This window comes from Triticum urartu, chromosome 5 (assembly GCF_003073215.2).
Source record: "Triticum urartu cultivar G1812 chromosome 5, Tu2.1, whole genome shotgun sequence".
NCBI classification, from domain to species: domain Eukaryota; kingdom Viridiplantae; phylum Streptophyta; class Magnoliopsida; order Poales; family Poaceae; genus Triticum; species Triticum urartu.
This window is the reverse complement of record NC_053026.1, coordinates 253,527,732-253,555,534: the sequence shown is the minus strand read 5'-3', so window position 1 is coordinate 253,555,534 and position 27,803 is coordinate 253,527,732. Positions and strand designations below refer to the sequence as shown.

The 27,803-nt window shown below is 47.1% G+C and overlaps 1 protein-coding gene across 1 annotated transcript; it reads left to right on the top strand.

Moving 5' to 3' along the window:
* Positions 1-1,188: 1,188 nt before the first annotated feature.
* LOC125508524 (SWI/SNF complex subunit SWI3C homolog) lies at positions 1,189-13,730 on the top strand. Its single transcript, XM_048673250.1, has 9 exons — positions 1,189-1,483; positions 1,586-2,122; positions 2,224-2,789; positions 5,364-5,718; positions 5,826-5,899; positions 6,786-6,874; positions 12,000-12,052; positions 12,139-12,281; positions 12,944-13,730. The coding sequence occupies exons 1-9, from the start codon at positions 1,456-1,458 to the stop codon at positions 13,454-13,456; spliced, it is 2,358 nt and encodes a 785-aa protein (XP_048529207.1). The 5' UTR covers positions 1,189-1,455; the 3' UTR covers positions 13,457-13,730.
* The last annotated feature ends 14,073 nt before the right edge of the window (positions 13,731-27,803 follow it).

Genomic DNA, 27,803 nt, shown 5'->3' with positions numbered 1-27,803 from the left:
TGCCACTGTAGATCCATCATACTCCCTCCGTCCCAAAATTCTTGTCTTAGATTTGTCTAAATACGGATGTATCAAGTCACGTTTTAGTATTAGATACATCCGTACCTAGACGAATATAAGACAAGAATTTTAGGACGGAGGGAGTACATGCATTTAAGCAAATGTTTCCTATTCCTAATCTTGTCCTCATCATCATTAAAAGTTCCTAGGTCCCCTATTCCGTTGTGTAGTAACAAAGGCTAATGCAAGAGCACATGTTTCAACAAACAATTTAGTCAGAACAATTCTTTTCCTCTCCCGTCTTTTATTTTCTTCATTTATCCACTCAACCAACTCCAATTGATCCGACATTGAGCTGCACAATTCGATTATCTAGGATTTAAACAATGCAGCAAGACATCACATGCACAAATGAATAGAAAACATAGGGGATTTCTGCCATATACCTTCACTTGGCTTGCAGATTGACGCACAGTTCATAGATCTGCACAATATATAAACAAAAAATTTAGTTAACATAGAAGAGAAAGGGAATGAACCAAGTTACATGTACAAGATTGGAGAAAGTAAATCCCGCTGTTGCCTGAGTGACTGTGTCGAGAGGGAGAAGGTAGAGCACAAGGCCGACTGGCGAGAGGGAGAAGGAAGAGCACCAGGCGGGTTGGCCATAGGAGACCTGCACCTCCGCGACCGAAGCCCTGGTGGTGGCTGTCGTGGTCCTGGTGGTTGGGGACGTGGACAATGGGAGGAAGGAACGAGAAATAGATGGACTGGAGAACTGGCGCCTCCGCCGCCGCGGTCCTGCTGTGGCCGCCGCCGAGGTCCTCGTGGTGGCCCCCGAGATGCGGACGGGGATGGGAACGAGAGGAAGGAGCGGGGAAGGAGATGGGAAGAGGAGGAGGGAGTGGGGCCGAATCGGACCTCGGTGCGGCCGCAGAGATCCGTGGGACTTGCCGCCGAGATCTCTGGTGGTGGCGGCCGAGCTCCCTGGTGGTCGCCCCTGTTCCTTCCTTTTTTTCTTTTTGCCCGAGGAAGGAGGGGATAAGGCAGCGAAGGGGTATGTTTTGCGGGAAAGGCCAATTCGGATTAAATTGGAGTGAAAGGGCTCAGTATCGTGGAACGAAGAGGTTTGATGGAAGAAAATACAATGCTGAATTTAGGTCTTATTTCCAAGCGACAATTCAGACTGCAGCCAAACAGCTGAATTGCAATTTGGAGAATACCAGTTCCATTTCAGGCATCTCAATTGGGCATCCAAACGCAGTGCTAAGGTATTCGGATCTCAGAATTCAGAGGGAGAGCTGTAGGATGGAGTGAAAATTTCGGACAAGAGAGCTCAAATCTCCTCCTCACTCCTCTCGCACGTGCCTATCCGCCCCGCCGTGGCCCCCCTCACTCGCGGGCACACAGTCCAAGCTTCCACCACCGTTTCCGCCTCCGCCGGCGCCGGCGACGATGCCTCGCAAGGCCTCGTCCTCCTCAGGTACGCGTCCCAACCCCTTCGCACCTCGCAATTCTCCGGAACGAGCCCCTTCTCCCGCACTGACGCCGCCCTTCCCTCCCCAAAACCCTAATTCCCTCCCAGATGCGAAGCTCAAGTGGCGGAAGCGGAAGCGCTCACAGGACACCTCCCCATTGAAGCAGTCCGGCGGGGCCGACCACTCCGACGATTCTGACTCCGCAGCGGCGAACGACGAAGACGACGCGCTCCACGGCTCCGCCAACGGGGGCGAAACCCTAGGCGCCCGTGGCGGTGATGACGACACCGTGCCCGACCTCCGGGAGGCGGAGGTGCTCTCCTCAGCGGAGCCCGTCTCTGGCTTCCCCTCGGCTACCCGCCGCACTATCAGCCGGCTCCATCCCTCTGTGCTTGCAGTTATCGCCGCTGATCGTGCCTTGGCGGGTGGTGCCAGCTGTGCTTCGGCTCCGCCTGCACCCGCGCTGGAGAACATTTCGCACGGGCAGCTCCAGGTGCTAGCAGCCATGCTCCCTGACCACCCATCCCTGTCCAACGACCCTGACAAGCCGTCCTCCTATGTCTGCACCGTGCCTCCACTCATGGAATGCCAAGGCGTGCCCAAGCAGTTCTACAGCAAGTTACTCGTCGTCCCCAGACACGCAGGTTTGTTCTTGACGCCAATGATGCTTTCTAGCAAGCTAAAATTGTGGAGCAAATTGTTAATTCTCATTTGTTGGTCATGTGGGATGATTTGCAATTTGCAGATTGGTTCTCGCCGGCGACTGTACACAGGTTGGAGAGGCAGGTGGTGCCACATTTTTTCTCAGGGAAGTCCCCAGGGCATACACCAGAGAAGTACATAATGCTGAGGAATAAGGTGATTGTGAAGTATTTGGAGCGCCCGTCAAGGAGACTTGCATTTGCTGAGTGCCAGGGGCTTGTTACAAGCACGGCTGAATTGTATGACCTGAGTCGGATAGTCAGGTTCTTGGACACTTGGGGGATTATTAATTACCTCGCGGCTGGATCTGTGCACCGGGGCTTGAGGCTGGCATCATCTTTAATCAGGGAGGAGCAAACAGGGGAGCTGCAGCTGGCGTCTGCACCATTGAAGTCAATTGATGGTCTGATTTTGTTTGATCGGCCAAAATGCAGTGCCCGAGCAGAGGATATCGCTTCTGTGGCATCAACTTCGTCTGCTCTGGAGGTGCCAAATGGTGATACTGGCTTTGCAGACTTGGACGAAAAGATTTGGGAGAGGCTGTCTGAGAACTTCTGTAGTTATTGTTCACAACCTTTGCCCAGTTTGCACTATGAATCACAAAAGGAGGTGCGTACAATTATAACACTATGAATTTTTTTTCCCGTTCTCCATATATGGGATTATTTATCCACGTTTTTAGAGAAAATCTTTCTCCACATCGTCAGAACTGTTGTTTATGCAATTCTCTTCACATTTTTAATTGATTGGGTTCTTTTGTAGAATGATTCCATATTATTAATTTTCTCACATTGAAAATTTAGTATTGGTTTACCACATGAGTATGCTTGAAGGGTACATTTCAACTCTTAAGCTCATTTGCAATTTTAAGTACCGAGGGCTCGATAGAATGGTTTGATTAAAAGAGTATCAGTGAGTATCACCGTGTTGCAAATTATCAATGTATACTTGCTTTGTAAAGTGACAATTATCATGTTAGTCATACGGGGCTGCACATAAGAATTTGAGGCCCTGGTGCTAAACACAATGTGTGCCCCTACATTTTGAAAATGCCAATAATCAAACAATTATTCTATTTTCTTATATAACTGCAACATATGTTTTTCTTACAACAAAGAATTACATTGGACATTCATGGTAAAAGAATTACATTGGATATTTATGGCGGTCTTCAGTCACTAAACTTACCTGAACCTGTATAAAGCATCATCCAGCTAGTATCTCTTGAAATGAAATTTTCATAGTTCATCTTTCTGAAAACATCATTTTGAAGTGCATATAACTGCAATATCATTATCATGATTAATTGGTCCTGAATCATTATCTGCACTTTGAGCCTCAACTGATAGGAGGGGAATTAGGAGTAGGGATGGATCCACTACCTCGGATGGTTCTATTGTTTTGCAGGAGAATCACTTAGTGCCTCTTTGATTTAATTGGTTTTCATGGAAATTTTGGAGGATCAGAATGGTTAGAAAATGTTCTCACGTGGCCTGTTTGATCTGTGGGATCTCTTTCTAAGGATTCCTTTGCACTACATTACCTTTCATTGGAAATTTTCCATCCACCAGCTAAAAGAATCCTTTGTTTTTCATGTGCTGCAATCAAACAGACATTATGGCAAACAAAATCCTGTAGGACTCAAGTTGGCATGTCATTATAATCCGTGTGTTTTGGAATCCTGTGAATCAGAAGGACCCTTATCGAGAGAGGTGGGAGGGGGGGGGGGGGTTGCCCGAAGAAATGAAATAGAGGGGGGGGGGGGTACTGCAATTAGTAAGTTCCATGGCCAAATCCTTCCTAGGAAATGGAAGGCTTAAATGGTGTAGATTTCCTTTTAGATGACCGGCTGATGTGCAATATATGAATCACCCTAGGATAAGAATTGATCAGCTAACATTTCAGTTCCTGTACATACATGGACTATTTTCTTTGTATGCTGCTCATCATTAATATTTATTCTATAATATGTTGTAATTCATTGGAGAATGCTATGGTACAACAACAAAATGCGATCAGAAGAGCATGTTTAGAGATCAGTTTGAAGGATAAATAGAAAGAGTCCTTATTTGGCGCATTTATGTGCATTTATTTAGATCTTCCAACAGACAAATTATCTGTAAATAGTTTTTTTTGCGGGAGTATTATCTGTAAATAGTTGACTTCTCAAATGACTGGATCTTATCCTCCAGCTCGTCTGGAACATCAGCTTTGAGTTGAAAGTGTTACAATGAATCATTATGCTATTTGCTTCAATCTAAAGGTATAATCTTTTCTTGGAATAACATCATTCCGATGTTTCTAACTTGCATAAAATACAAACAATTTGTGAAGTGCAACCGCAGTGGCAAAACAAAACCAATTTGAAAAAAATACAACACCACACAAAAATAATGAAATACAACACCGCATGAAAAATGTGCCCTGAATCGGTCAAAAAACTGCAACTTGCCCATGGCTGGTGTTATTGTTGCTAGTGGCACACAAGTCACAGTCTGAACAGCTGCGCAACACTAGAGTTGGCTCTGTGGCTGGGGATGGGCTTAAGTGCAGCGTCTGAATCAGATCTCATTCCTATGATGACACATGCCAGTTCTGTTGAATGAACGTTATTAAATAGAATTTCTGCAGTTAATCTATATGTTGATGCCTGTAAACTATGGTTATCTAAGTTATGCGTAATGTCCTTAAAGCTCTTTATCCTTGCCCAATGTAGTGGTAATGGAGGGAAAGTCAGTGGCAGCCAGAATGGTGCAGTGGCTGTCAGTGATGGGGTTGGTGCAGTTGATCTTCATTGTAGGGGGAGGGGGCGCAGGAGTTGTTTGGGACGACATACGATGAGTTCCCCTAGTTTTAATGTTCTACTATCTCTTGGACTAGGATTCCTACTCCCTCCGTCCCATAATATTAAGATCTTATTACATCCAATATTTGAGCATATTGGATGTCATAAGATCTTATATTATGGGACAGAGGGAGTAGTAGATATGCTTAGTTCCAGTACACACTGTTTTAAGGATAATAGCTATCTTATTGCAGCATGATTTTTTCTCCAGGCAGATGATCATGGATATCTTATTTTTCTGGTATCATAGCAATTTTACTGTACTTATGTAAACTGCTCTTTTTGAGAGTAGTCTGTGAAGATGCAGCAAGCTGACCTCATTTTTACTGATTGAGTAGGCAGACATTTCTCTTTGCTTGGATTGCTTCCATGATGCAAGATTTGTTCCTGGGCACTCAAGCTTAGATTTTGAGAGAGTGGATGGAACGAAAGATGGATCAGACAATGATGGGGACAGCTGGACTCACGAGGAAACTTTACTGTTGCTGGAGGGCTTAGAGAAGTACAATGATAACTGGAATGCTATTGCTGAACATGTCGGAACAAAGTCTAAGGCGCAATGTATTCACCATTTTATTCGTATTCCAGTGGAAGATGGTCTGTTAGAGAGCATTGAAGTACCAGAAGCATCTGTTTCATCTAGAGTACAAAGCAATGGCTTTTCATATTCAAATTCCAATGGCGGCATTTCAGGTTTACTCACTATTTGCTCTGTTGATAAACTTTGGTTACATTTCAGTTCTGATGGCAGTGAAATTTATCTGCCTCCATTTTGTAACTGTGATGATTATTTATCTTAGGTAGCGTTCCTCAAAGTAGCCAACCTGGACAACAGCTTCCATTTGTTAATTCCGCTAATCCAGTCATGTCACTGGTAAGTGATTCACTATGGGTTGTATGTAAATTTATCGAATTCCTCAATTCTCTTTTAGGCGCCGAAAAGTATTATACTTTTGATCAGTAACATTTATAGTTATTTCCATTTTTTTACACAGTTGATTTTTAGTGATGTACATGCATATAGACTGCAAATTCCAAAGTTGTTTGACCGGAATATTCGTAAATCAGAGCCCACACTGGGTTTAAGAGAAAATATTTTAGAAATTGAGTTGTGACTATTATTAGTTGCTGACCATGTGCGGGCACTGCTAATCGAGATGTCTATGCTGTAGCACTGTTGAGCTTTACTGACTGCATGAGTAGATACCTTATTGTAGTTTATTTTTCTGTTCAAACATCAAAAGCTGTTGAACGACATAGAATCTGGATAGAATCCCGTAAAGGTGTAAATCACATTTTAAGTATTTGTCTGCATAAATAGCTTATTGCCAATTTGCCATTGATTGAATGCTAAAACACACCTGATTGAGGGCACTGGTGGTACATTATATATGCAATACCATGATAGGGGATTATTCGGTTCCTATTATAGAGCTAACATGATACTCCCTCTGTAAAGAAACATAAGACTGTTATTGAATGAAACTTGAAGGGGAATATTGAGTGCATAGCATATTATAGCGCTAACATGATATCCCTGAACGAGAGTCATTGAATGAAATTCGAGAGCATCATATTTAGATGGACCTAAGGAGTGAGGAGCAGATAAGTCAACAATTTTGCTCAGAACCCCCCTCACAATTCAGAATCACAGAGCTTCTTGATAGTACATATACAGTTTCCTGTTATTGCTATGCATCTGTTCAGGCTGTTCCTGATCTATTATATAGCTGGTCTAACCGTTCAGGAATGTTTTGCAGGTTGCATTTTTGGCCTCTGCAGTAGGACCAAGAATAGCAGCATCCTGTGCAAATGCAGCACTATCTGTTTTGACAAGAGATGATTCCAGGTGAGCAACCTATATGGCATATCAGTATCATCACTTGTGCTTTCCTGCTGTTTTTTGAATGCTTATACTTTTACTAACAATACTAATGGAAGTATTGATATACTACTATTTATAGTTCCTGAAGGGTGTCTTACAAATGTGTTTGTCCACAAAGAATGTCAACCGGTTTTACAGACTTCCATGCTGTCGACTAAAAACTTTCTAGTCAAACGTCTCTTGAAGTATTTAAGATCTAGTGATATTTGAAATGAGTTTGATCTAGTGGGCTAATGTAACTTTAATGATTACATCATGGTTATGTATTAAAGCCAATTTTAGATTAAAGAGACTTGACCAACAAGCCGGTAAATCTATTCAAACTCTAATTTGATCTCTAAACTGACTGGACTCTTCCTAACAAAGATGCTTAATCAACTAGGACTCTAATTAAGGGATAAGACTCCACGTTTGATGGGCTGGTCCACATAACATCTGTCCCTTCCATGAAAAATAGCTTGTCCACAAGCTGTAGGTTGTCAATTGCCTCCCAGGGGACCTTGGGTACTACCAGATGTGGAGCTATCTTGGTCGTAGTCATCAGCCTCGATGAAGAAGAGCCGCACGCACCGGTGACCCCAAACATAAATCTTGTCGCGTTGCAGCAAAGGCCCTGGCGATGACATTCTGCTAACTCAGCTGGAGTGAGGCGCCTAACCTGCCTGGCGGGGTTGGCTTTGGAGTAGTCGACGACAGAACAGGTGCCAGTGGTGCAGGTAGGAAAGGTATTGTAGCTGCGTTGGTCAGTATCTGCAACTCTGGCAGATCATGCAGCGCACCGAGCTTTCCACCGCACCGGACAAGTTGATCTGGCGTTGGACAGCGAGCGGCAACTACTCTGCGCAGTCCTGTTACACGGCGATCTTCCATGGAGCAACGGCCTGCCACTCATGGAAGCTGATCTGGAAATGCTGGGCGCCGCCGCGAGTCAAGTTCTTCCACTGGTTGGCCAACCAGGACCGATGCTGGACGGCTGAGAGGCTGGCTCGCCATGGCCTCCAGCATCACCCCCGCTGCCTCCTATGTGACCAGCAGCCGGAAACGGTGCGACACCTCATGCTGGAATGCCCCCTCGCCCGTCAGGCATGGCACGAGACCCTGGCCTGGCTACGCATCCCGGCCCCGATCCCCTCGCAGGAGCCATCGCTTACGGACTGGTGGAGACAGGCCAACGAAGACACGCCGCCGACCCTGCGCAAGGCCCTGAAATCTGTTGCGTTGCTCGTGCCATGGATGATCTGGAAGCACCGAAACAGCTGCGTCTTTGACAATGCGATGCCTTTCCTCAACACACTCCTAGATAGCATTAAGGACGAGGCCCGCTCATGGGCAGCAGCTGGGGCACCTGGCCTTCGACTTGTGCTGCCCCAAACCTGGGATGTGCACTAATTAACCGGCTGTAACCCGCACATCCTCGGATGATTGTAACTGAATCTCTCCTTTTCAATGAAAAGAAACGCAAAGCTTTTGCGTTTTCTCGAAAAAAGCTGCATTGACCGGAGGAAGATCGGAGGGGCACAAGGGCTCTGTAGGATGAGAAGGCTGGCGTGATGATATTGGAGGGAAACGCCGCTGCTCATAGGCCTTGGCGAAGGAGATGTCGGTGTGGAAGTCAGACGGCTGCTGAAGCTCGGCGTCAGTGCGAAGACCATCGGGCAGCCCTGCTGTGTACATAACTGTTGTTGGGACGGTGTTAATGGCTCATTGTTGTGGCACATGAGCGCTAGAAACCTGCTGGTGTAGTCGGCAACCTAGGAATTGAGCAGCAGACGTGCCAACTCGTCCAAGGGATTGGTGCGGAGTGACGGCCCAAACTGAACGTGGCGAGCTTCCTTGAACTGCTCCCATGTCGGCATGCTGAAATCACGCTCAAGTTGTAAGTACCAGAACTGAGCTTCATTCGTGAGGTGGTAAGGCTGCAGTCCAGACCTTGTCGTCCATGCGCTGTCCACAAAAAAACCGCTCGCACCTATTGAGCCAACCAAGAGGATCAGGCAAACCATCATACATCGGGAGGTCGAGCTTGTGGAAGCGACGCACGCCTGAACCAGAAGCTGATCCGAGGTGATTGTTAGGTAGGGGCGGAAGGGAGGTAATGGGCGGGGTGGATTCATAGATGGGTTCTGGAGGGGGGTGCGGCCATAACGGCATATGAAATCGATTGGCAGGTGGAGGCGTGAAGGGGTAGATGCGGCAGCAAAAATCTGCGGCTGCTGCTGGTAGGTGGGTGGCAATATTGGGCTGAGATTTGGGCTGTAGGGTGAGGGTGCCAAGTGGCCCAGATTGATTCTAGGAGGTGGCTGTGCTGAGTAAGGAGATGGCTGGAGGTGGTAAAAGGGCGTTGGCGGCTGATGGTGGTTGGCAGTGGTCAGGGCACAGGGTTATGTTGCAAGGGGAAGTAGGCTCTAAGTGGAAGGCAGGAAAGTGAGGGGGTGGTGGGGGTGGGCAATCTTGCCCGGCGGGTGGAGGTTCGTCGCCAGCGGCGGAGACAATTCCCGTGCTGGATAAGGGTACACCGGAGGTGCTGTTGGGGAGGGGAAGCACCAGGAGCGCGTCGTCGTTGGGGAGCAGGGCTTGGGAGACGGAGGTGGCATCATGAGCGGCTGCTGCAGCCGTGGAGTCTGGCGGTGGGGGCAGGGCTGTCAGCCATTCAATGGCGTGTGAAGGCCTCCAATTGCTTTGTGATGATCTTCATATGCTACACAGCCTCGATCTCAATGTCTTTTTCACTAAATGACCCTGTCTGAAACTTAATTTCCTCACTGCCCCCCTCAAAAACTTATTTCAGGAGTTTACCCCTCGCATAGACGCCTATTAATTTGGCGTTTCTAGTACTCCCTCTGCACTAGTGCATTAGGCATCTTAGGTTGTGCACCGCGACCAAGGCGGAGGGAAAAAATGAGAGAACTTGATGTTTATTTGCTAATTAATACCATTGCATGCAGAGAACTGGCCACTGCATGTCGTGCTAGGTAATCTCAAGTCATTGAAGTCATACAAGCCCCACATCCTCTATTGACTGATTCCTTTTTTCGTGGCAAGAAACAGGAACGAGATGTTTAGTTAATGCATCGCGCCTAAAGCATTTTGGGACTATCTGGTTTTCGTAACGTTCCTAATGCACTGGTACGGAGGGAGTACACGAAGTAATGCCAGATAATTTTGCACAATCTAATCCCATCTTTCAGTCCGTCCTACGTGGAAAAAAGGTCAAAGATGCCAAATCAGTTGGCGTCTTTCTCTTAGCTATCGAACGATTCCCCTTGTGCGCGCTGGCGACGAGACTTGTAAGGCCTAAGCCATCGCTGAGCTAGTCGTAGATGATCAGCTTCTCGTCCAGGGCGTAGTAGTATACGAGCATGATATGGGAGCCATCCCTGGCTAGGCGCGTGCAGGGCGGCGTCCAGCCCTGTGCTTTAACCACCAGCAGCACAGTAGCGCAGAGAGGTGCAGTGAGGGTGCACAGCTAGTAACACTGGAAAGTGAGAGATCTAAGGCCGGCGAAGGTGCTGGGATGCCGCCAGTAACAATGGGTTTGGGGAATCACTAAGGAATAGAGAGGCCCCAACTGATTTGGCGCCTTTTGATTTTTTTTTCCACGTAGGACGGACTGACAGCTGGGATTGGATTGTGCCAAATTACGTGGCGTTACCATGTGTACTAGAAACGCCAAACTAATAGGCGTTTGTGCGAGGGGTTAGCTCTCGAAATAAGTTTTTGAGGCAGTCAGTGAGGAAAGTAAGTTTCAGAAAGTGTCATTTAGTGAAAAAAGACTTGTAGATGGCTCCGATACCAAATTGGAAGAATCTACAACTGACCTAACCCTAATTACTGAAAAGTAGATAAAAGTAAACAACAATATTCTTCTCTGCTTTATTGAGAGGGGTCAGCCCCTTTATATAGTAGACAAGACTTGACCAAGAAGCCGGTAAATCTATTCAAACTCTAATACCATCTCTAAACTGACCAGACTCTTTTCCTAACAAAGATGCTTAATCAACTAGGACTCTAATTAAGGGATAAGCTTCTTATAACAGATCCTGCATTAGGGGTTCTTCAGTGATGTGATTAATGAACAGAAAATGCAAGTCTCAACTTTGTTGATATTGTTTCGTTGTTTTCAACTCGACAAGTTGAGTCTATTCGGAGATTTAATTAGGTAGGCTGTGGGTTTTCAAGTCATATAGTGCATGTTTAGGACTAATTTGAGTGGTCATTACACAGGTAGGCATATTTTAGCTGGCAGGAATTTCCAGGGCTAGGTTTTCCGCTGCTCATGCCCCCATCCTTGCTTGATTTGACACGCTACTTTCGGTATCCTGCACTATCTGGACGCATGATACTGACTTAGGCTCGGTTCGTTTCAAGCTTATGGGAGGCTTACGGTGGAAATTAAGCTCAAGCCTAAAAGAACTCGTTTAGGTGCCATTAGCTTAATTTCCAGCGACAGCCCACGCCTTCACGTTTGAGATAAGCCAGCGAAGGGCAGCTTCCTGAGCGTAGCCCTTCAAAAGTGAAGCGGTATTTCTCCTTGCCCTTTTCGTTGCTTGTATTTACGGCAAAACTGCCACCGTTTAGCCAACAGAACAAGTCGTCCCTGCCCCATGCAAATCCACCTACCTGACAGAACGATGCCTCCAGGAGTATCACGGACTTTTCACTAGTTTATCAGAAAATAAGCTAAACAAACAGAAACAGAAAAGAACTGGATGGATTATTCACAGGGGGGCTTATTTCACAGCAGCTTCTCACGGGCTTAATTTCACTGCAGCTTATGCACAAGCCGCAGCTCAAAAGAACGGGCCCTTAACCTCCAAACACTCCTGTCAGTGGGGCTATTGTTCATCAAGTAAAGCGACTTGAGGTTCCCAGTCGAGATTATTAGTCAGAGCTGAGCTAGCCAGTGACTAGCAGATGATCCGCTTGATTTGCTCTGCTACTCATGAGTCTGCACTGAGTTGGGCTGGCAAAACTGTCTAGTTGACTAATCACGGTCTAGTTGTCGACTTACAGTCGATGCTTTTTAAAAAAATACTTTGTGTTACTTTTTTATTATTATCTCTTACCATTTAATTTTTACTGTATTAAGGATGTGTTCAGAAGGCAATGATGTCATGGGTCAAGCTGCTCGTCCAAACTATGGTAACTGCTTTATTCCCAAAATTAGTCTGTCATCTGTGTCTGATGTTTCATAAATTATTGTAAAGTGCGTTGTTATTCTGAAACAGATGCCTCATCATCCGTCTCTCCCGAAAACGTCAAATACGCTGCAATGTGTGGCTTGTCAGCAGCGGCAACAAAGTGCAAACTTTTTGCAGATCAGGAGGAGCGTGAAATTCAGAGATTAGCGGCCACCATCATAAATCACCAGGTTCGTTGGAACACAAAAGTTTAGCGTGCTGCAATTTGCTACGAGGTAGATGATAATCTAGTTTGCTTCCTGTTGTTTTGCTGCATATGTTGCATTTACTGTGTGCTGCTGTTGTACCAGTTCTTGCACATTTATTTTATGAGTGACGATGGAAGCCTTGAAATCTAATTCGGCACTGAAGTTGCTGTAACATACCACATCTTTTGCTGTTCTTTGATAAAACCTCAAGTCCTCAACAAGAGTTCTTGACATTGTTTCCTGACCTCGCCTTTTGGCAATGGTAGTTCATCAGACCAAAACACTGCTAAAAGCAAAGATGTTTCGGGAATGGAAGGACATTGGCTCGGGATCCCATTGGGAAGTATTGGTTTGTGCTCCAGATGAGTTCTTTTTGCCAAGTTTGGCTGATTCAGGGTATTTTCTGAATGTGGTAAAAGAAACAAATTGTTCTGTCATAATATTTTTGGAAGTTTGCATAAGTAGGTGATATCTGTGCAAAAAGAAAAAAGAAACCCTAGCTTTTACTGAAGTCCAGGACGATCAAGCAAGTATCATATGAGATTTGGTTTGAAGCCTTAACCTGCCTGCTTCTGTTAACAACTTGGTAAAGGGGTGATATATGTTGCTTTCATCATTCTAATATAACTATGTCGGATTTACAGTTAAAGAGATTGGAGTTGAAGCTGAAGCAATTTGCAGAGGTGGAGACCTTGCTTTTGAAGGAAAGCGAGCAGGTTGAGAGGGCCAGGCAGAATCTTACAGCCCAGCGTGTCCGGTTTATGTCGGCTCGATTTGCTTCCTCCGGAGGTCCCATGCCCGGAGGCAGCAGCAGTACCATGGCATCAAATCCAATGAGTCAAGCCAGCCCTCGATCACCAGCAATGCCAGGCTCAATGCCACCGGCCAGCATGCAAGCGTTTTACAGCAATAACATGCAGGGGCATCCAGCCCAGATGGCTTTCTTGCAGCAGCAACAGCGGCAACAACAGCAACAGCAGCAGCAGATGCTCTCATTTGGGCCGCGCCTGCCGCTCTCAGCTATCCATCCCGGCTCATCGTCATCAGCAGCACCCAGCGTCATGTTCAACCCGGGCATGCCCAGTTCGGCTACCCCTAACCATCACTCCATGCTGAGACCACCACCCTCAGGGAGCAACAATTCAAGTTTTGGTTAAGGAGAGATTCTTTGCCTCATCCTAAGTTACCTGTGTTTGTAGCTCTGGTGCCAACCATTGTAATTCAATTGCACAATCACAGGTAGATGCATTTAGTCTTTTAGGTTTTCCATCCTAGTTCCCTTTCTCCCGGAATCTCTCGGCTATCTCATAAGATGACTGTTTGATAGGTAAGATTGTGTTATAGAGAAGTGGGAGTTTCACCCTGGTGCAAGTAATTGCTCCCAATTAGATGCTACAAAGTGACGGAAATTGAATTTACCTGTATTCTTTACCCGCAACTGTGGTTTATACTCCAGTTTAGAGTCTTGTCAAGTAAACTTTTACCGAGTGAGAGCATCTTTAGCCGATCCTACAAAACACCCCGGCGACTATATTAACCGCTGTTTTCTGTCCTTGAAAATGGCCCGGATCTTTTGGTATATTTTGGCCCGAGCACCACATGTCTAGTTTTTGCCGCCCTTTTGCTGTTCCCTCTGTATCAGGTGCGAGTTGGTGGGAGTGACATTTTACCTTGCTTGCTGCCCCTACCCTCTCGCCGCCGTTGATCTTCCTGGCCTTGCGTCGTCGCGCCACCCAATCGACGACATGGAGCATCCGTAGCCACCGCCCATCAGCTTTCATGTCTCGCCGACCCCATCAGGGCCGCCTCTACCTTCCTTGCCCCCTCGCGGCCAACTTCCACATCGCCGCGCCAATTCCGACCGCTGCTGGGGTGAAATGGAAGCGATAGGGCAATCACGTCGCCGCACCAATTCCGACCACTCAATTGATGACATGGAGCATCGGCAGCCACCGCCCATCGGCTTTCATGTCTCGCCGACCCCATCAGTGCCGCCTCTACCTTCCTCGCCCTCCGCAGGCAGCTTCCATGTCGCTGTGCCAATTCCGACCGCTACCGGGGTGAAACAGAAGCGACAGGGCAACCATGTTGCTGCGCCAATTCTGGCTGCTGCTGGGGTGAAACGAAAGCGACAAGGCAACCACCTTGTTGCGCCAATTCCGATCGTTGCTGGGGTGAAACAGAAGCGGGAGCGAAACCATGTCGTCCAGGGAGGCGTTCCCCTTCCGACCGTGGGCACCCTGCTCCCTCCCGCGTATGGCGGTGCCTTCTCAGGCACCGGCTCGGCTTCGGTGGCCTCTGCCTAGGGCCTGAGGAAAGTCAAGGCTCCGACTGCACCTACCAAGGTCCCGAAGAAGGCCAAGGCTTCGACGGCTCGACGACAGGTGCCTCCTCCACCCAATCCGGAGGCCCATGTACCCCGCGCTCCCGTCAACTCCACCGGCGTCCACAACACGCTCGAGGAAACGTCAGAGAGGTAAAATTTCTTCCTTTCCACCGGTGTGCGCCGAATTGGGTTCATTTGATTAGTGCTTCGCCCTTTGGATTGTGTAGCTACGACTTGCATACCGTTCATACATCATATGCGGATTTGTTGGAGGAGAATGAGGTGAACATCATGAGTGCTCCTTCATCGAGGACAAGTACCATAAGCTCATGCCGACCCCATCCGACCTTTCATTGAATTCACTCCAAGGCCGGTGGGATGTGATCAAAACACATTGTGGCTGTTGGAGTGGTTTCTTGGAGAAAGTTAGGAACGCACCTCCAAGTGATTGCACAATTGACGACTATGTGAGTTTGTTGTCATTTTGTTGTGCACATTTGTGATGTTATTTGCTTTGATGATGAGCTCACACTTGCATGTTTTCCAAATGTAGGATTGCATTGCCTGTGAAAGATTCAAGCAAATTGCGGTTTCCAAACGCAAACCATTTTTGCTCCAACATTGTTGGAACTTGCTTCCAGAAAATGAGAAATGGAGGTTGAGGGATCAAGAAGCTCTACCAAAGAAAGGTGCACCCGTTAACTTGGAAGAAGATGATGCATGAAAGGGAGGAAGAAATAAGGGAAAGCCTGATGGAAGAAAGTTGGAGAAAGATAGTGTGAAGAGGTCGTCTCTAGCTTGAGGGAGCAAATTAGTACAATGGTGAAGTAAGGAAACTATGATGGAGAAGCATTTGGCAACTAAGTTGGCGTTGGCCGAGAAGAACCAACAAAAGGAGGCAAAGTGGGAGAGAAGACGTGCCTCCGAGGAGCGCAATATCGCTCTTGAGGAGCAAAAGAGGAAGGACAACAAGATCGCCGGGGAGGACCGATTCTTGATGATGGATCTGAGTGGTATGGAACCGATGGCAACAAAGTTTTATGAGTTGAAAAGAATGGATATCATGGTTCATAGGAGGCAAGAGCTTCATGATCTTATGGCCAGTGGTGGTGGTGCTTCGGCCAATGTGGTGCTTCCGGCAATGGTGATGATGGCGGTGCCATAGCCGGTGGTGGCAAGGATGATCTTGTCAACAATAGTGTTGCTTGATTTGGTCAAGTCTAATTGTGTTTAATTGCACATTCTTTTGGACAATCTTAATTGCTACCTCTTATATTGCGCATGCTTTTGGATGTGAACTATTGCCGTACTAGTATTGTACGACATTTTCATATTTATTTGTGTATTGCATCTACTATAAGGGTTTGTACACTACTGCAGATTGCTGCTAACGCGACACTACGATTAGAGACCCTTCGACGAAACTGTGTGCGATGCCATAATCGCAAACGGTGGTGTAAAAAAACCGTCAAAAATGTGCAAAACGTTTGCGATGAAGGATGCATCAAACACGGTTCAGATTTTAGTTGTGTGTGCGATGCAGGGCATACAGTTCAGCTCAATTAACTGTTTGCGATGAGGAGGAACAAAATAAACGGGCAGCCAGATGAAGGTGTGTGCGATGTACAGCATACGGTTCACTCGAATGAACTGTTTGTGATTAGGCAACATAAAAGAAACGGTCAGCCAGATGAAAGGTGTGTGCGATATACGGCATGCGGTTCACTCGGATGAACTGTTTGCGTTGAGACATGAGAGCAGAAACGGTTCAAATGAACAAGATGTGTGTGATACGAGGCAAACAGGTCTGTAATCGAAAACATGTGCGAAGACCGATAACAACATAGACGATTATTGCTAACAAGCCGTGCGTGTTGTGAGCAAATGATTGCTGATATACAATTGTGAGTGATTGATGAAAACATCACCGATGGGTTTCATTGTTTAGTCCGTGTGCGATGTGATTTTCTTTGTCCGCACAGCATCTACGCTCTGTCTACAAAGCATCAACATATATACTTAAAAAGACAGCATTGCATAACCAAATTAAGCATACAATTATACAAGTGACTACACACATAACATTTCCACACACCAAAGTAAGCAATTACATGCATACTAAAGTAGGAGAAACGAGGATCTAATCATCTATTTATTGTTGCGACGACGCTTGCCATTGCTCTGTTTCCGGCTGGATCTCTGGCCGTTTTGTGGAAGGAGGCACTTCCTCATGTAACGATCCGCCTGTACATGTCGTAGCTCGTGTACGCCTCCTTGGCTGCGTACACGACATGAGCTTTGTCAAGTTTCTCCATCCAGGCCGAGTGCCAGGCACGCTTGTCCTTGTTGCACTAATCCTTCATGTCTCTGTAGTAGGTGTCGATGATGGCCTCGGCGAGGTGAACCAGTGAGTCCTTCTCATGCTCCTTGCTGCCCCAGATCTTGTATTGCCCTTGGTTGTCAACAAGATTCTGGCAGGCAATGCCCGAATTCTTGAGCGCCTTTACATCGTTGGTGATGTCCACGTAGCGAACATGTAGTGGGGGCTGTTGACAAATCTGGCGAAACGCTCGCAAGGCCTTGTGTCCAGGCAGTAGTGGTAGATGAGGACGTGGTGGCGCACACACATCTGGGCGACGGCGACCTTGGGACGAGACCCGACACGAGCGCGGGTGTACTCGAGGTCGAAACCGACCACCTTGTACTTCTCTGCGGCAAGCAACAACTTCATGATGTGTATGGAGTGCTCCACCTAGACCGGGCCGTTGGTGTACACCACCGAGAGGTCCATGAACCTTCTGTGGGTGTCCACCACGACACGCATGGTGAACTGCTGCTCATCGTCGGCAGCCGCTCGGAGCGCCATTGGAGCCGCACAGGATACCCTCTAAGAATTTCTCGTGGTGGGTGTGCTTCTAGCAATGGTGGGGCGTGATCAAAAGGTTGAAGAGACACAAGGGTTAAATGGCCGCTGTAATAAATGGGGACCGACCGGCCTGTAATCGTCACGTCTTGTCACGGTGTTCATAGCGGAGGATTCAAGTGCATGCTTGACAACACTGCACCGCACGCGTGGGCTCGAAGATGCGCCAAATGTATCGTCGGTGAGCCTGTTCCCACGCTACCGTGCTGTTTACCGCGCAAGCTTCCCGCCCGGCTAGTTTGGCCATGCATCGGCTAGAAGAGGGACAAATCATGGGCATTTATTGGAAAAAAGCTTTGTAAAAACGAAGTGTGTGGGATGACTTCGATCATAAGTTTACCCATGGGTGATGAGGTCAAAGTTACACAGAAGGGTGATGATGGACACTCGAGTGCGATAATTAATTCTGCGCTCTACAGTGCACATAGTGGAAGAAACCAACTATGTGCAATAATGTCGAAGATCACAGTCGAGTTAGCTATATAGATCGTGTGCTGTGAGATCGACAAGGTAAACTGATTCGAGAATGGTTAATAAAATCTAAGACCATTGCATATTAAGGTCAAAATAGTGTTAGCAATATACGAGTCTCATACGATGCCATTTCAATGATTGTACGGCAAAAGCTCGAAATGTTACAAGGTTCAAATTCCAGAGTTATATGGCTCAAACTCGAAGATTACAAGGTTCAAACTGATATTAGAAATGAAATTCAGCTCATCAGCTGCAAACGCTCGCACTGATCTGCTGAACATGGATATCAGAGAGGTTCAAACTAATATCACCGCTTCTAAGTCTGGTTTCGAAACCTCACAATTTTTGCAAAGGGGTCAGCCACTGAGAAGTCATGTATGGGGTTGACACGATGACTTCCGATTACTCTGTCATCTGAAGTTCCAAAATGAAATTCAGCATTTTTGGAGCCTACTCCATTCTACCGCAGGCGCCGACGCTGATCAACAAACCATTCATTTTTGCGAAATAAGTGTAGGGCAAACCTCATTTCCTTCAGCACCCTTGCTCTGAGAACAAAGAACCTGGCTAATATAATCTCCGGTAAGGTCCCTCGGTAGGAGTTCAAAGTAATTTCTGAGAGATGCAGATCTAGGCATTCGACGTGATTGTTATATTGTATCACATTATCCACCGCTGGGCCTAATCTTATCTACAAAAGAAGAAAACGTGTTAGTGCCTACATGCAGTTTTGGACATTACTACAGGCCTATTTGGTTTGCAGGATTTGTAAAACGCACTAACATGCCATCTTCGATCTGACATGATTAACATGGGCATTTGATTACATTCTAGAAAAATGTAGCCTTCCTCACAAGAGGTTAGAGTGGATGAATAGTTCCCTAAGAAAACTTGAACTCCCTTATGGTTAACATTTAACAGGAAAGGAACATCACCTCGATATATAGCTTCTCCAGGCACGGAAAGCATCTCAGGAAACTGACAACTTGCTCCAGGTTGGGGCCGATAGATTCTAGTGCCAAGACCTTCACTGTGCGCAGTTTCGGGATCAAGCTTGTCAGAATCATTTTCTGAATGACAGACTAACAAACATCTTCAAAATTAGAAATAATGTTAATTTGTAGAAGGAGAGGTAGAAGGCAGCTGTTGTACTTGAACGGGTGTGGATCCAATAACAGGTTCGGAGTATTTGTGAGACGAGTAGCCCACCACTGTCAATTTCGGCGCAGAAATGACATTGATTCTTGTTGGACCTTCTTGATCAACTACAAGTAATCTCTCAAGTGCAGGTGTGTCCTCAATGACCATACTGTGGTACATATCTTGTGATGTCTTCCCGCCGCACCAGCAACACACATAAATAGTCCGGAGAGTCATGTGTGTGATGTGGAAGGTACTCAACCCATTGATCGCCTGAAGACGAAGGTACTCGAGTGCAGTACAGCCACGGAGCAGGCGCTCCATGTCACCGTTTAAGAGGAAGACGACGACGAGCTCGAGGTGCTTCAGTCATGGTAGAATAAGAGCGGGCGCGCCATTAAGGGGGGGATGGCAGTTCTTGAACTTGGCGACACACAGCGTGGGCGTGAGGCGGAGTGCGGACATTGGCAGCGACCGCATATGCCCATCATCAAAAGTGAGCTCCTCGAGCTGATCTAGGGTGGGGGATCGGAACCACTCATCAAGCTTGGCTCAGTCCTTGCCGTTGGAATGGAACTTGCCCATCCTAAGGCCTTTGGTTAGGCCAAGGTGACTGCCGAGGATCTTGGAAAATGCATCCAAGCTTTTGTGATAGCCATGGCAGAGCTCGTGGGTGTCTATGAGGTCGAGAGGGCTGGAGTTCCATAGGGGGCGCCACCGCCGGGAAAGGACGGTTGTCCATGCCCCATATTTGATTGGGAGGAGGGATATGATGACTCTCAACATATCATCGAGGAGGCTGCTGATGAAGTCTAGGCCTGCTAGAGTCGCTTGCGGTTCTAGCTCGCCCCGCCTCCGCTTGTTGGCAGCCCCGTTCTCCACCTCTGGAGTCTCCTTGTCAGCGGCACTTTCTGATAGAAATGGGAGTATAGGGAATATTTAGTTAAAACAAGGCCATAGAAAAGTGTATTGGTAACTAGAAGTTATTAGGTAGGTATATAGTAAGAAAAGGGAATAACAATTGGTTGCTTAAATACTACACAATTCATTTGACATTGCTGGGTAAGTCAACACGCAGATAGTTGAAAAGAAAACTTACTTTGAACAAAGTCTAGACGGATGATTTTGTCGGGGAAGTTAGCATATATCTCATGACGAGGCCCTTTTATGTGCAGTGAAATTTTAGTGCGAGCTTTCAGTACATAAAACTTTACAATTTCTTTCCAAAAGCCAGTGCCAAAATAGGAGTCACCACGTTCATCATATCTTACAGTAGCAACGATTGTAAATCCATGGTTTGTGTGCAGTATGACATCCGTGGAGCCTTCATCTATGTAAAGGGAAAAATTGTGCACTACATAATCTGTTGCATAGCATGGGATGTTCTGCAGAAAATGGTAGGATTGTTAAAGAAAATATGGTAACATGCAAATATGGGCCCAAATTGAAAGAACTGTACATCAGTTGAAATCGAAGGACAAAAATCTATAATTAAATAGATAGGGTAAACATGATGTCATGGAAATATGAGAGTAATCGAAAGAACAATACATCATTAATTTGCCTAATATAGAAAGAAGAGGGGAAATCCTCTTTGATTTATATGGTGCATGTGGCACCTTTTATCCAAATGTAGCAATATTTAGAATATGTTCAGAAAAGTAGGCCATGCCAACCGATTTAGGGTGAGATTGAACATACCGCGCGCATCCTCAAGTTATCTGGTACGGTGAGATGGAATCTCTGGCGGAGGTCGCAAAGTCCTGAAGTGTCGGCGCACTGTACATTCTACGAATGAAAAAAACCCTCAAATCAGCTAGAATAAAAATGAATTCACGGCGATTTTTGCCGGGTGATTAAAGGAGGCAGATGAACTGGGATAAGATATGAGATAATATCTCATTAAATTAGTTACCTTGTCGTCCATGAGAAAGAACCCTCAATACGGCAGATTCCCCAACCGAGCGGAATTGGGTCGACCACGAGCAGCGTCGAGAAAGTTGATGGCAATAGGCGGCGGCAAGCGGAAGTGGCGAAATACGGTGGGCTTTGCCGGCAGCCTGGCGACAGTAGGCGTCGAGCTAATGTTTACCGCCGCGATAGGCGGTGCCATGGCATAGACGTGGAGGAGCTTGTGCATGTGTGAACAAGGAACGTACCGGAGGGGTCGAGGGGGTGGCGGGCGGGGTAAGGGTTTTTGTGACGTGAGGATGGTGAGGGTTTTATTTTTTATTTTTTGAATTGGATGGTGAGGGTTTTCTGTCCCACAAAGAATTTTGGTGGTGACAGTTTGCTAGAGCGAACCGCGTGTGATTGACGCAACAGGCAAAATGAAAGTCATTGCACACGGTTCCAATTTTGGGAACCGTGTGTGATTGATGTACTACCTCCATCCTAGTTTATTGGTCTGCCTTTGTAATTTTTACCAAATTTTTACCAAATATTTAACATACCCAGACATAGATAATAAGCGTACCCGTACATAAGCATAGTTCAGCCGCATTAAGCATACTCAAGCGTACATAGTTCGATCCATCCCACATCTCATCTCACATGCGGCCGGCATGATCCTGAAGCTTCTCCAGGTACTCGGCGTACGCGCCGTGCGCCACCCTGCGAGAATACTTTTGCTTGAAGGAGCCAATGGTCCGTCCTCTTGCATGCGCCAGAACACTTAGATACGCATCATGAAGCTTATGGTTGCAAAATGGGCATCCGTAGCCGCCGTTTCAGATCCTAATACGCCTGTTATGCATTCCCTCATAAAGCTCCCTCAGGATTTGCCTCTTGTACCTCCTCTTGCCATCTTCATCCTCACTATCCACATCGTCAGACAACACCTATAAAAATAGTAAAACAAATTTGGCATCAAATCAATGATTACATGCCGTAAAGTAGGATTAGGAATTTATGGCTATTTATTTATACATATCCAGAGATTATGGTTCGATTTTTAAGCACAGTCGTTTATGTACAGACCAATCTTGAAGAAAATAATGGCACAAACATATGTAGGTCATTCAAAATCAATTGTCAAGCCCTGGCCAGGAATTATTAGCACGAACAGTAACCCTAGTCGGATTACTAGCAGAAATCATTTGCACAGATGAAACAACTAACCACTTATCACCCGTACCATTCAAACAATCAATACACTACACGGATTTAACAAGACTTACTCAGATTTCATTGATTGGGAGAACATAACCATATGATTTCTATTCCAAAAAGGGGGAGGCAGGAGTAACCAGAGAAACCCTATGATCTATTTGACACATAAATGGGTATAGATGACTAACCAGCTGTCCGTCGTAATCGGAGTCATCGCCGGAGTGGTCGTCGGAGTCGGTGTGGAACTCTGCCTCTGGCTGTGGAAGCTTGACACCGTCGACGCCGTCAAGGTGCAACGATAACTCGCTGGCGGTGACGACAACCTCTGTCTCCATCACCATGCCGTGCTCCGGTGCTTTAGCAGCCCCAACATCGCCACTCCCTCCAATGGGGTGCTTCGGCGGCATCCTCATACACTGACGGCTTTGAGGACTAAGAGCGGCGTCAAGGATGCAAGCGGAGAGGGAGGATTTTGTGTGTGTAGCGAGGATGGGGGTGCGGCCACTCGGGTGCACCATTAATATGGAGTAGTGGGAGTTGTGGGAGAGAGGCGAGCGGTGGTCAAACCGATGGCTTGCCTCCCGATGAGCCTGCGCACCGGACTTCTGGCATGCCTACCAAATTTCACACAGCTACTCGCACGCCTCCCGATGACACTGCGCAGCGAGCACGCCTCCGTCAATTCACACACCTGCACGCATGCCTCCCCGTCTGCCTGCGCGGCGGACTGCTCGCATGCGTCCTGTCAACTCACGCCTACTCGCAAGGCACACGGGTCGCACGACGACACGTATATTGTTTTTCTATTTGGATGATTAATGCTACCGCTTTATTGCTTAACCGAAGGATGGCACATATCCATTGTTGGTCTAACGCTCACGGTTTGAATAAATAATCCGTTTGGGATATTGGTTCCCAATTATTAATAATCTTCCATCTGCAATTAGATAAAGATTACATCAAAACTGGTCTTAAATTTGACAAAAAAAGTATGATGCCACTTTGTATTGGTGTCCATATGACAACACGATAAGTTTCATGAACTTCAAATAAGTTTTGGATGTACTAGAATTTAAAAATCAAGATTCTCAATGTTTGAAATTTGTTGCACGGGGAGTAAACATGAACCCAGTGAGACACATGTGTTTTTGCAATCCATTTAGGTGCACTGTCACGTGTGCATGTAGCTCAAATTTGATTTTTGCACATTATATCCGTAGAAAATCAATCAATCAATGTACTAAAACGTCTTAATGATCTCTGTGATTTTTTTTGAAATTAAAATGTCCCTCCTTTGGTAACAACATGTTCACTGCGGGATAATTAATTTAACATGCATCGTAGTTGCGGTGGATTCGCGGTGTGTGTGTGGGTGTGTGCGTCTGGGGGTGGCGGGTGGCTCACAGTACACTACGAGTTGTGAGCCACCGTGTGGGTTGACCGTTTTGTTAGGCAGGCCGGTGCCACATCAGAGTCGTGAAATCGTTATCAGTTGTCCTCTCACACCCACTTAAGTGGTCATCAGCGATATCGATGCTTTCCATTTATGGGCCCGCTTGGTCCATCACTACTTTTTGCCTGACAACAAGAGAGGTTAATTTGACTCAGGAGGGGATTATTATTTTTGCTCTGGGATGACATGCATGATATAGTTTGAGCACACACACATGCATGTGTATGCATGAATCCCTCCCATCAAGTCGAAGTGGCTAGTACAACGACACATCATGAACCGATCTCGCTCTATGTGGGGATCTAGTGTACGATTTTTGACACACGCGCCGCATCAATATTGTGTATTCAAACATGCATGCATGCATCACCTCCACACATATGCATGTAGTGGTTGCCTTTGAACGGTACACTCCCTCGCGTGGTTATCAGCGACAAGCCTATATATTCGTGGGCCCGCATGGACATCCATGATCACCTTGACCAACAACAAGATAGGTTACCATGACAGATCTTCATTTGGTTCGTGTTATCGTAGTATAGGTCATGGTGAGATTCAGACCTTAAGTTTGAGCGCATATACTATGCACGCATGCATGCATGAATCCCCGTCGTTGGCTTGAAGTGTGGCGTAACATACATATGCATCGTCAACCTAACCCTCACTCAGTGTGGGGATTTCTAGTTCGAAATCACGGTGCCACATCAAAGTTGTTTCATTGTTACTAAAAAACACACCTCTCCATACATATGTCTGGGCCACACACATGCAGTGGTTGTCTTCGGGGACTAGCTACTTGCGTGATTATTGGCGAGCTAGCCCATCTCCTGGGTCACATGGACGGCCATCACTTTGACCAACAACAAGAGAGAGGTTGTACGACCAAGGTGGATTATTCTTGGTCCGTTTTACAATCCATCTTGGTGAGATATGCCTCTCTGGCCCACCGACTAAAAGTGTGTGTGTATGGGGGGGGGGGTGCTACTTTGCACTCTGCTAGGTGAACCTCGGTTGGGGGGGGCATGCATTCATAGCTTAGGATTCCCTTCATGGCGACACACGGGGTGGGGGGTGTCTGCTAGCTACTTCGCACTTTGCTAGGTGAACCTCGGTTGGGGGGGAGGGGGCATGCATTCATAGCTTAGGATCCCCTTCGTGCCGACACGAGGGGGGAGGGTTGCTAGCTACTTCACACTTTGCTAGGTGAACCTCGGTTGGGGGGGCATGCATTCATAGATTAGGATCTTTGTGCCGACATAAGGGAGGGGGTGCTGCTAGCTACTTCACACTTTGCTAGGGTGAACCTCGGTTGGGGGGGATGCATTCATAGCTTAGGATTCCCTTCGTGCCGACACGGGAGGGGGGCTGCTAGCTACTTCACTTTGCTAGGTGAACCTCGGTTGGGGGCATGCATTCATAGCTTAGGATTCCCTTCGTGCCTACACGAGGGAGGGGGCTGCTAGCTACTTTGCACTTTGCTACGAATGAACCTTGGTTGGGGGGGGGCATGCATTCATAGCTTAGGATTCCCTTCGTGCCGACACGAGGGAGGAGGGGGGCTGCTAGATACTTCATACTTTGCTAGGTGAACCTTGATTGGGGGGGGGAGGGGGCATGCATTCATAGCTTAGGATTCCCAATTCGTGCCTACACGAGGGGGGGGGGGGTGGGGGCAAGCAATACCGTGCGCTTTGCGAGAGAGGTGCCACATCGAAGTTGCATTTGGTATTTGAAAATCAAACCACCCCTTTGATACATAAATTTGGTCCACATGCAAGTGTGTTCGTGTTCTGACCCTCTCCCGCGTCATTTTTCGCCAAATTTATGAACATTAGACAAGCCGGATGACGCAAGAGACACGGTTCACTCAAACTAACCGTGTGCCACGCTGGTGCCCCTGTCACACACACATCTGCACAGTACATTGGGCTCCACGAGGCCCCCCTCTCAAAAATATCTGCCCGCCTTGAGGGTTTTTCTGTTTCATAACACACGGTTGTTATCTTCGGACCGTGTGCGATGTTTCTTGTTCCCAATCCCGCCTGCATCCCTAGAAAATATCTGCCCGCCTTGAGGGGTTTTCTATTTCATAACACACAGTTGTTATCTCTGGACCGTGTGCGATGCACTATCATCAAAATTTTCAATAGCCCGGCATTTCACTCCCGTGTTTGACTCCCGCGTAGTAAAATTTTCAGTACCCGCGTCATTTCCTCAAACACCCCGCATCCCCCTCCACACACACACACACACAACACACAACACACACACACCAAAACCTCCTCAGGCGTGCGCACACACGCCCTCCCTCGCTCAAAACCCTAGCAAGGTCCCCGCCGCCGCCATCGCAAGGCCTCCATTGTCAACATCTGCCGGTTTGCCCGTGCAGCTTACCCACCGATCTCCATACCCAGGCCGCCCTGAGTTTCTTAGATGACGCCTGCCAAACGCCCCCTTTCCCGCAAATCCCCATCCCCATCCCCATCCCCCACTCCAGAGCGTCGCAGCCTAAGCCCGGCTACTCTTCCTGTGGAGCTCGAGGAGCGACTGGCCCAAAAGAGGCGTATAGTGGTCTCTTCGCCGGACGTCGCCGAGGAAGCTGATGAGCATTACTGGCAGCAGGCACTCAAGCAGCAGGCTAGAGTATGCGGGCATGTCTCGGCCGCCGGCTACGACATCAAGGTCATTGACAACGACGGCCTGAGGCGGGCTATGTCACATGTTAAGTGGCCCACCCTCAACCCCTCGGGTTCAACCGCCGTCAATCTCATCCATGGCCCCACCGCTGATCTCCTCTGGCTCGCTGTCGGGACCCCGATCCTAAATCACACCGATCTAGCATGTAACACTTCATATCACTTTGCGGCCTCACGCACGGTATTCCCACGGGTGCCACCTTACCTAGCCCGGGACCGTTTGCGCCTTTTGGCTCACGTATATGATAGTGTCGCTAGCATCCATATGACAGAGAACCCGGGCCGACATGACTAGTCGTGAACCCAAAGCGGCACTAACTTACACGGACAGGCATACATGAATCAACCTTGAGCATGTCGGTCAACAGCGTATGAATCCGGGCTGTAGCATTGGGCTAACAGGACTCCGGGAACCCGGGCTGTAGCAGGCTAGTCAGGACTCCGGATGTCACCGCATGACATTTCCCCGAAGGGACAGACACAGGAACGAAGTGAATCACATGCCGGCCAGTCAAGTGTTCCGGAGCAGTTGCTGGGCTAGCAGGACTCCGGTGAACCGGGCTGTAGCGGACTACTATTGCACATGGAAGCACAAGACTACATTTCCCCATAAGAGAGGCTACCAGAGGTAAACAACTAGGTTGTCGGATCCCACACATAGCAATACACGTTACACGTACGCATAACATGTAAGTATGTGCTGTACAACATGGCATCACAACATAACTCAAACTCATATAGATAAAGGCCCAGAAGAGCCACATAGCATTCAATACGAATAGGGGTCTCATGACCCATCATTCAGAGCATACAAGCAACGGAAGCATTACATGTCTGAGTACAGACAACTACAAAAGGAAAAGACTAAGAAGCCTGACTAAACACGACCCTCCCAAGGGTACAAGATCGTAGCTAGGATACAAGCTACTCGTCGAAGTCACTAGTGTAACCAACTGCAAAACATAAATAAGCAAATGTGAGTACGAAGGTACTCAGCAAGTCTTACATCAGAACTATCTACATATGCAACATTATCAACAAAGGGGGTGGTGGAGTTTTAACAGCAGCAAGCCATCTTTGACTCAGTGGCTAACCTATACTACGAGTATCAAAAACTTCTTTGAGGTGAGAAGATGCACACGAGTCCACATATTCACCATATCAATACTCCACTATGGATCCGTTCCCGTCTCCCTACGAGAAGGCCATCCATAGCACTCATGCTTATCTTGCGGATTTTAGGGTATCCACTTTAAGTTGTCTATGTACTACATAAGTCCTCCAAGTTTCCATATCCGAGGAAAACAGCTATTCGAATAGATAATGTTAACCCTGCAGGGGTGTACTTCTTCACACACGCTCTCGCCACTTATAGCCCTGT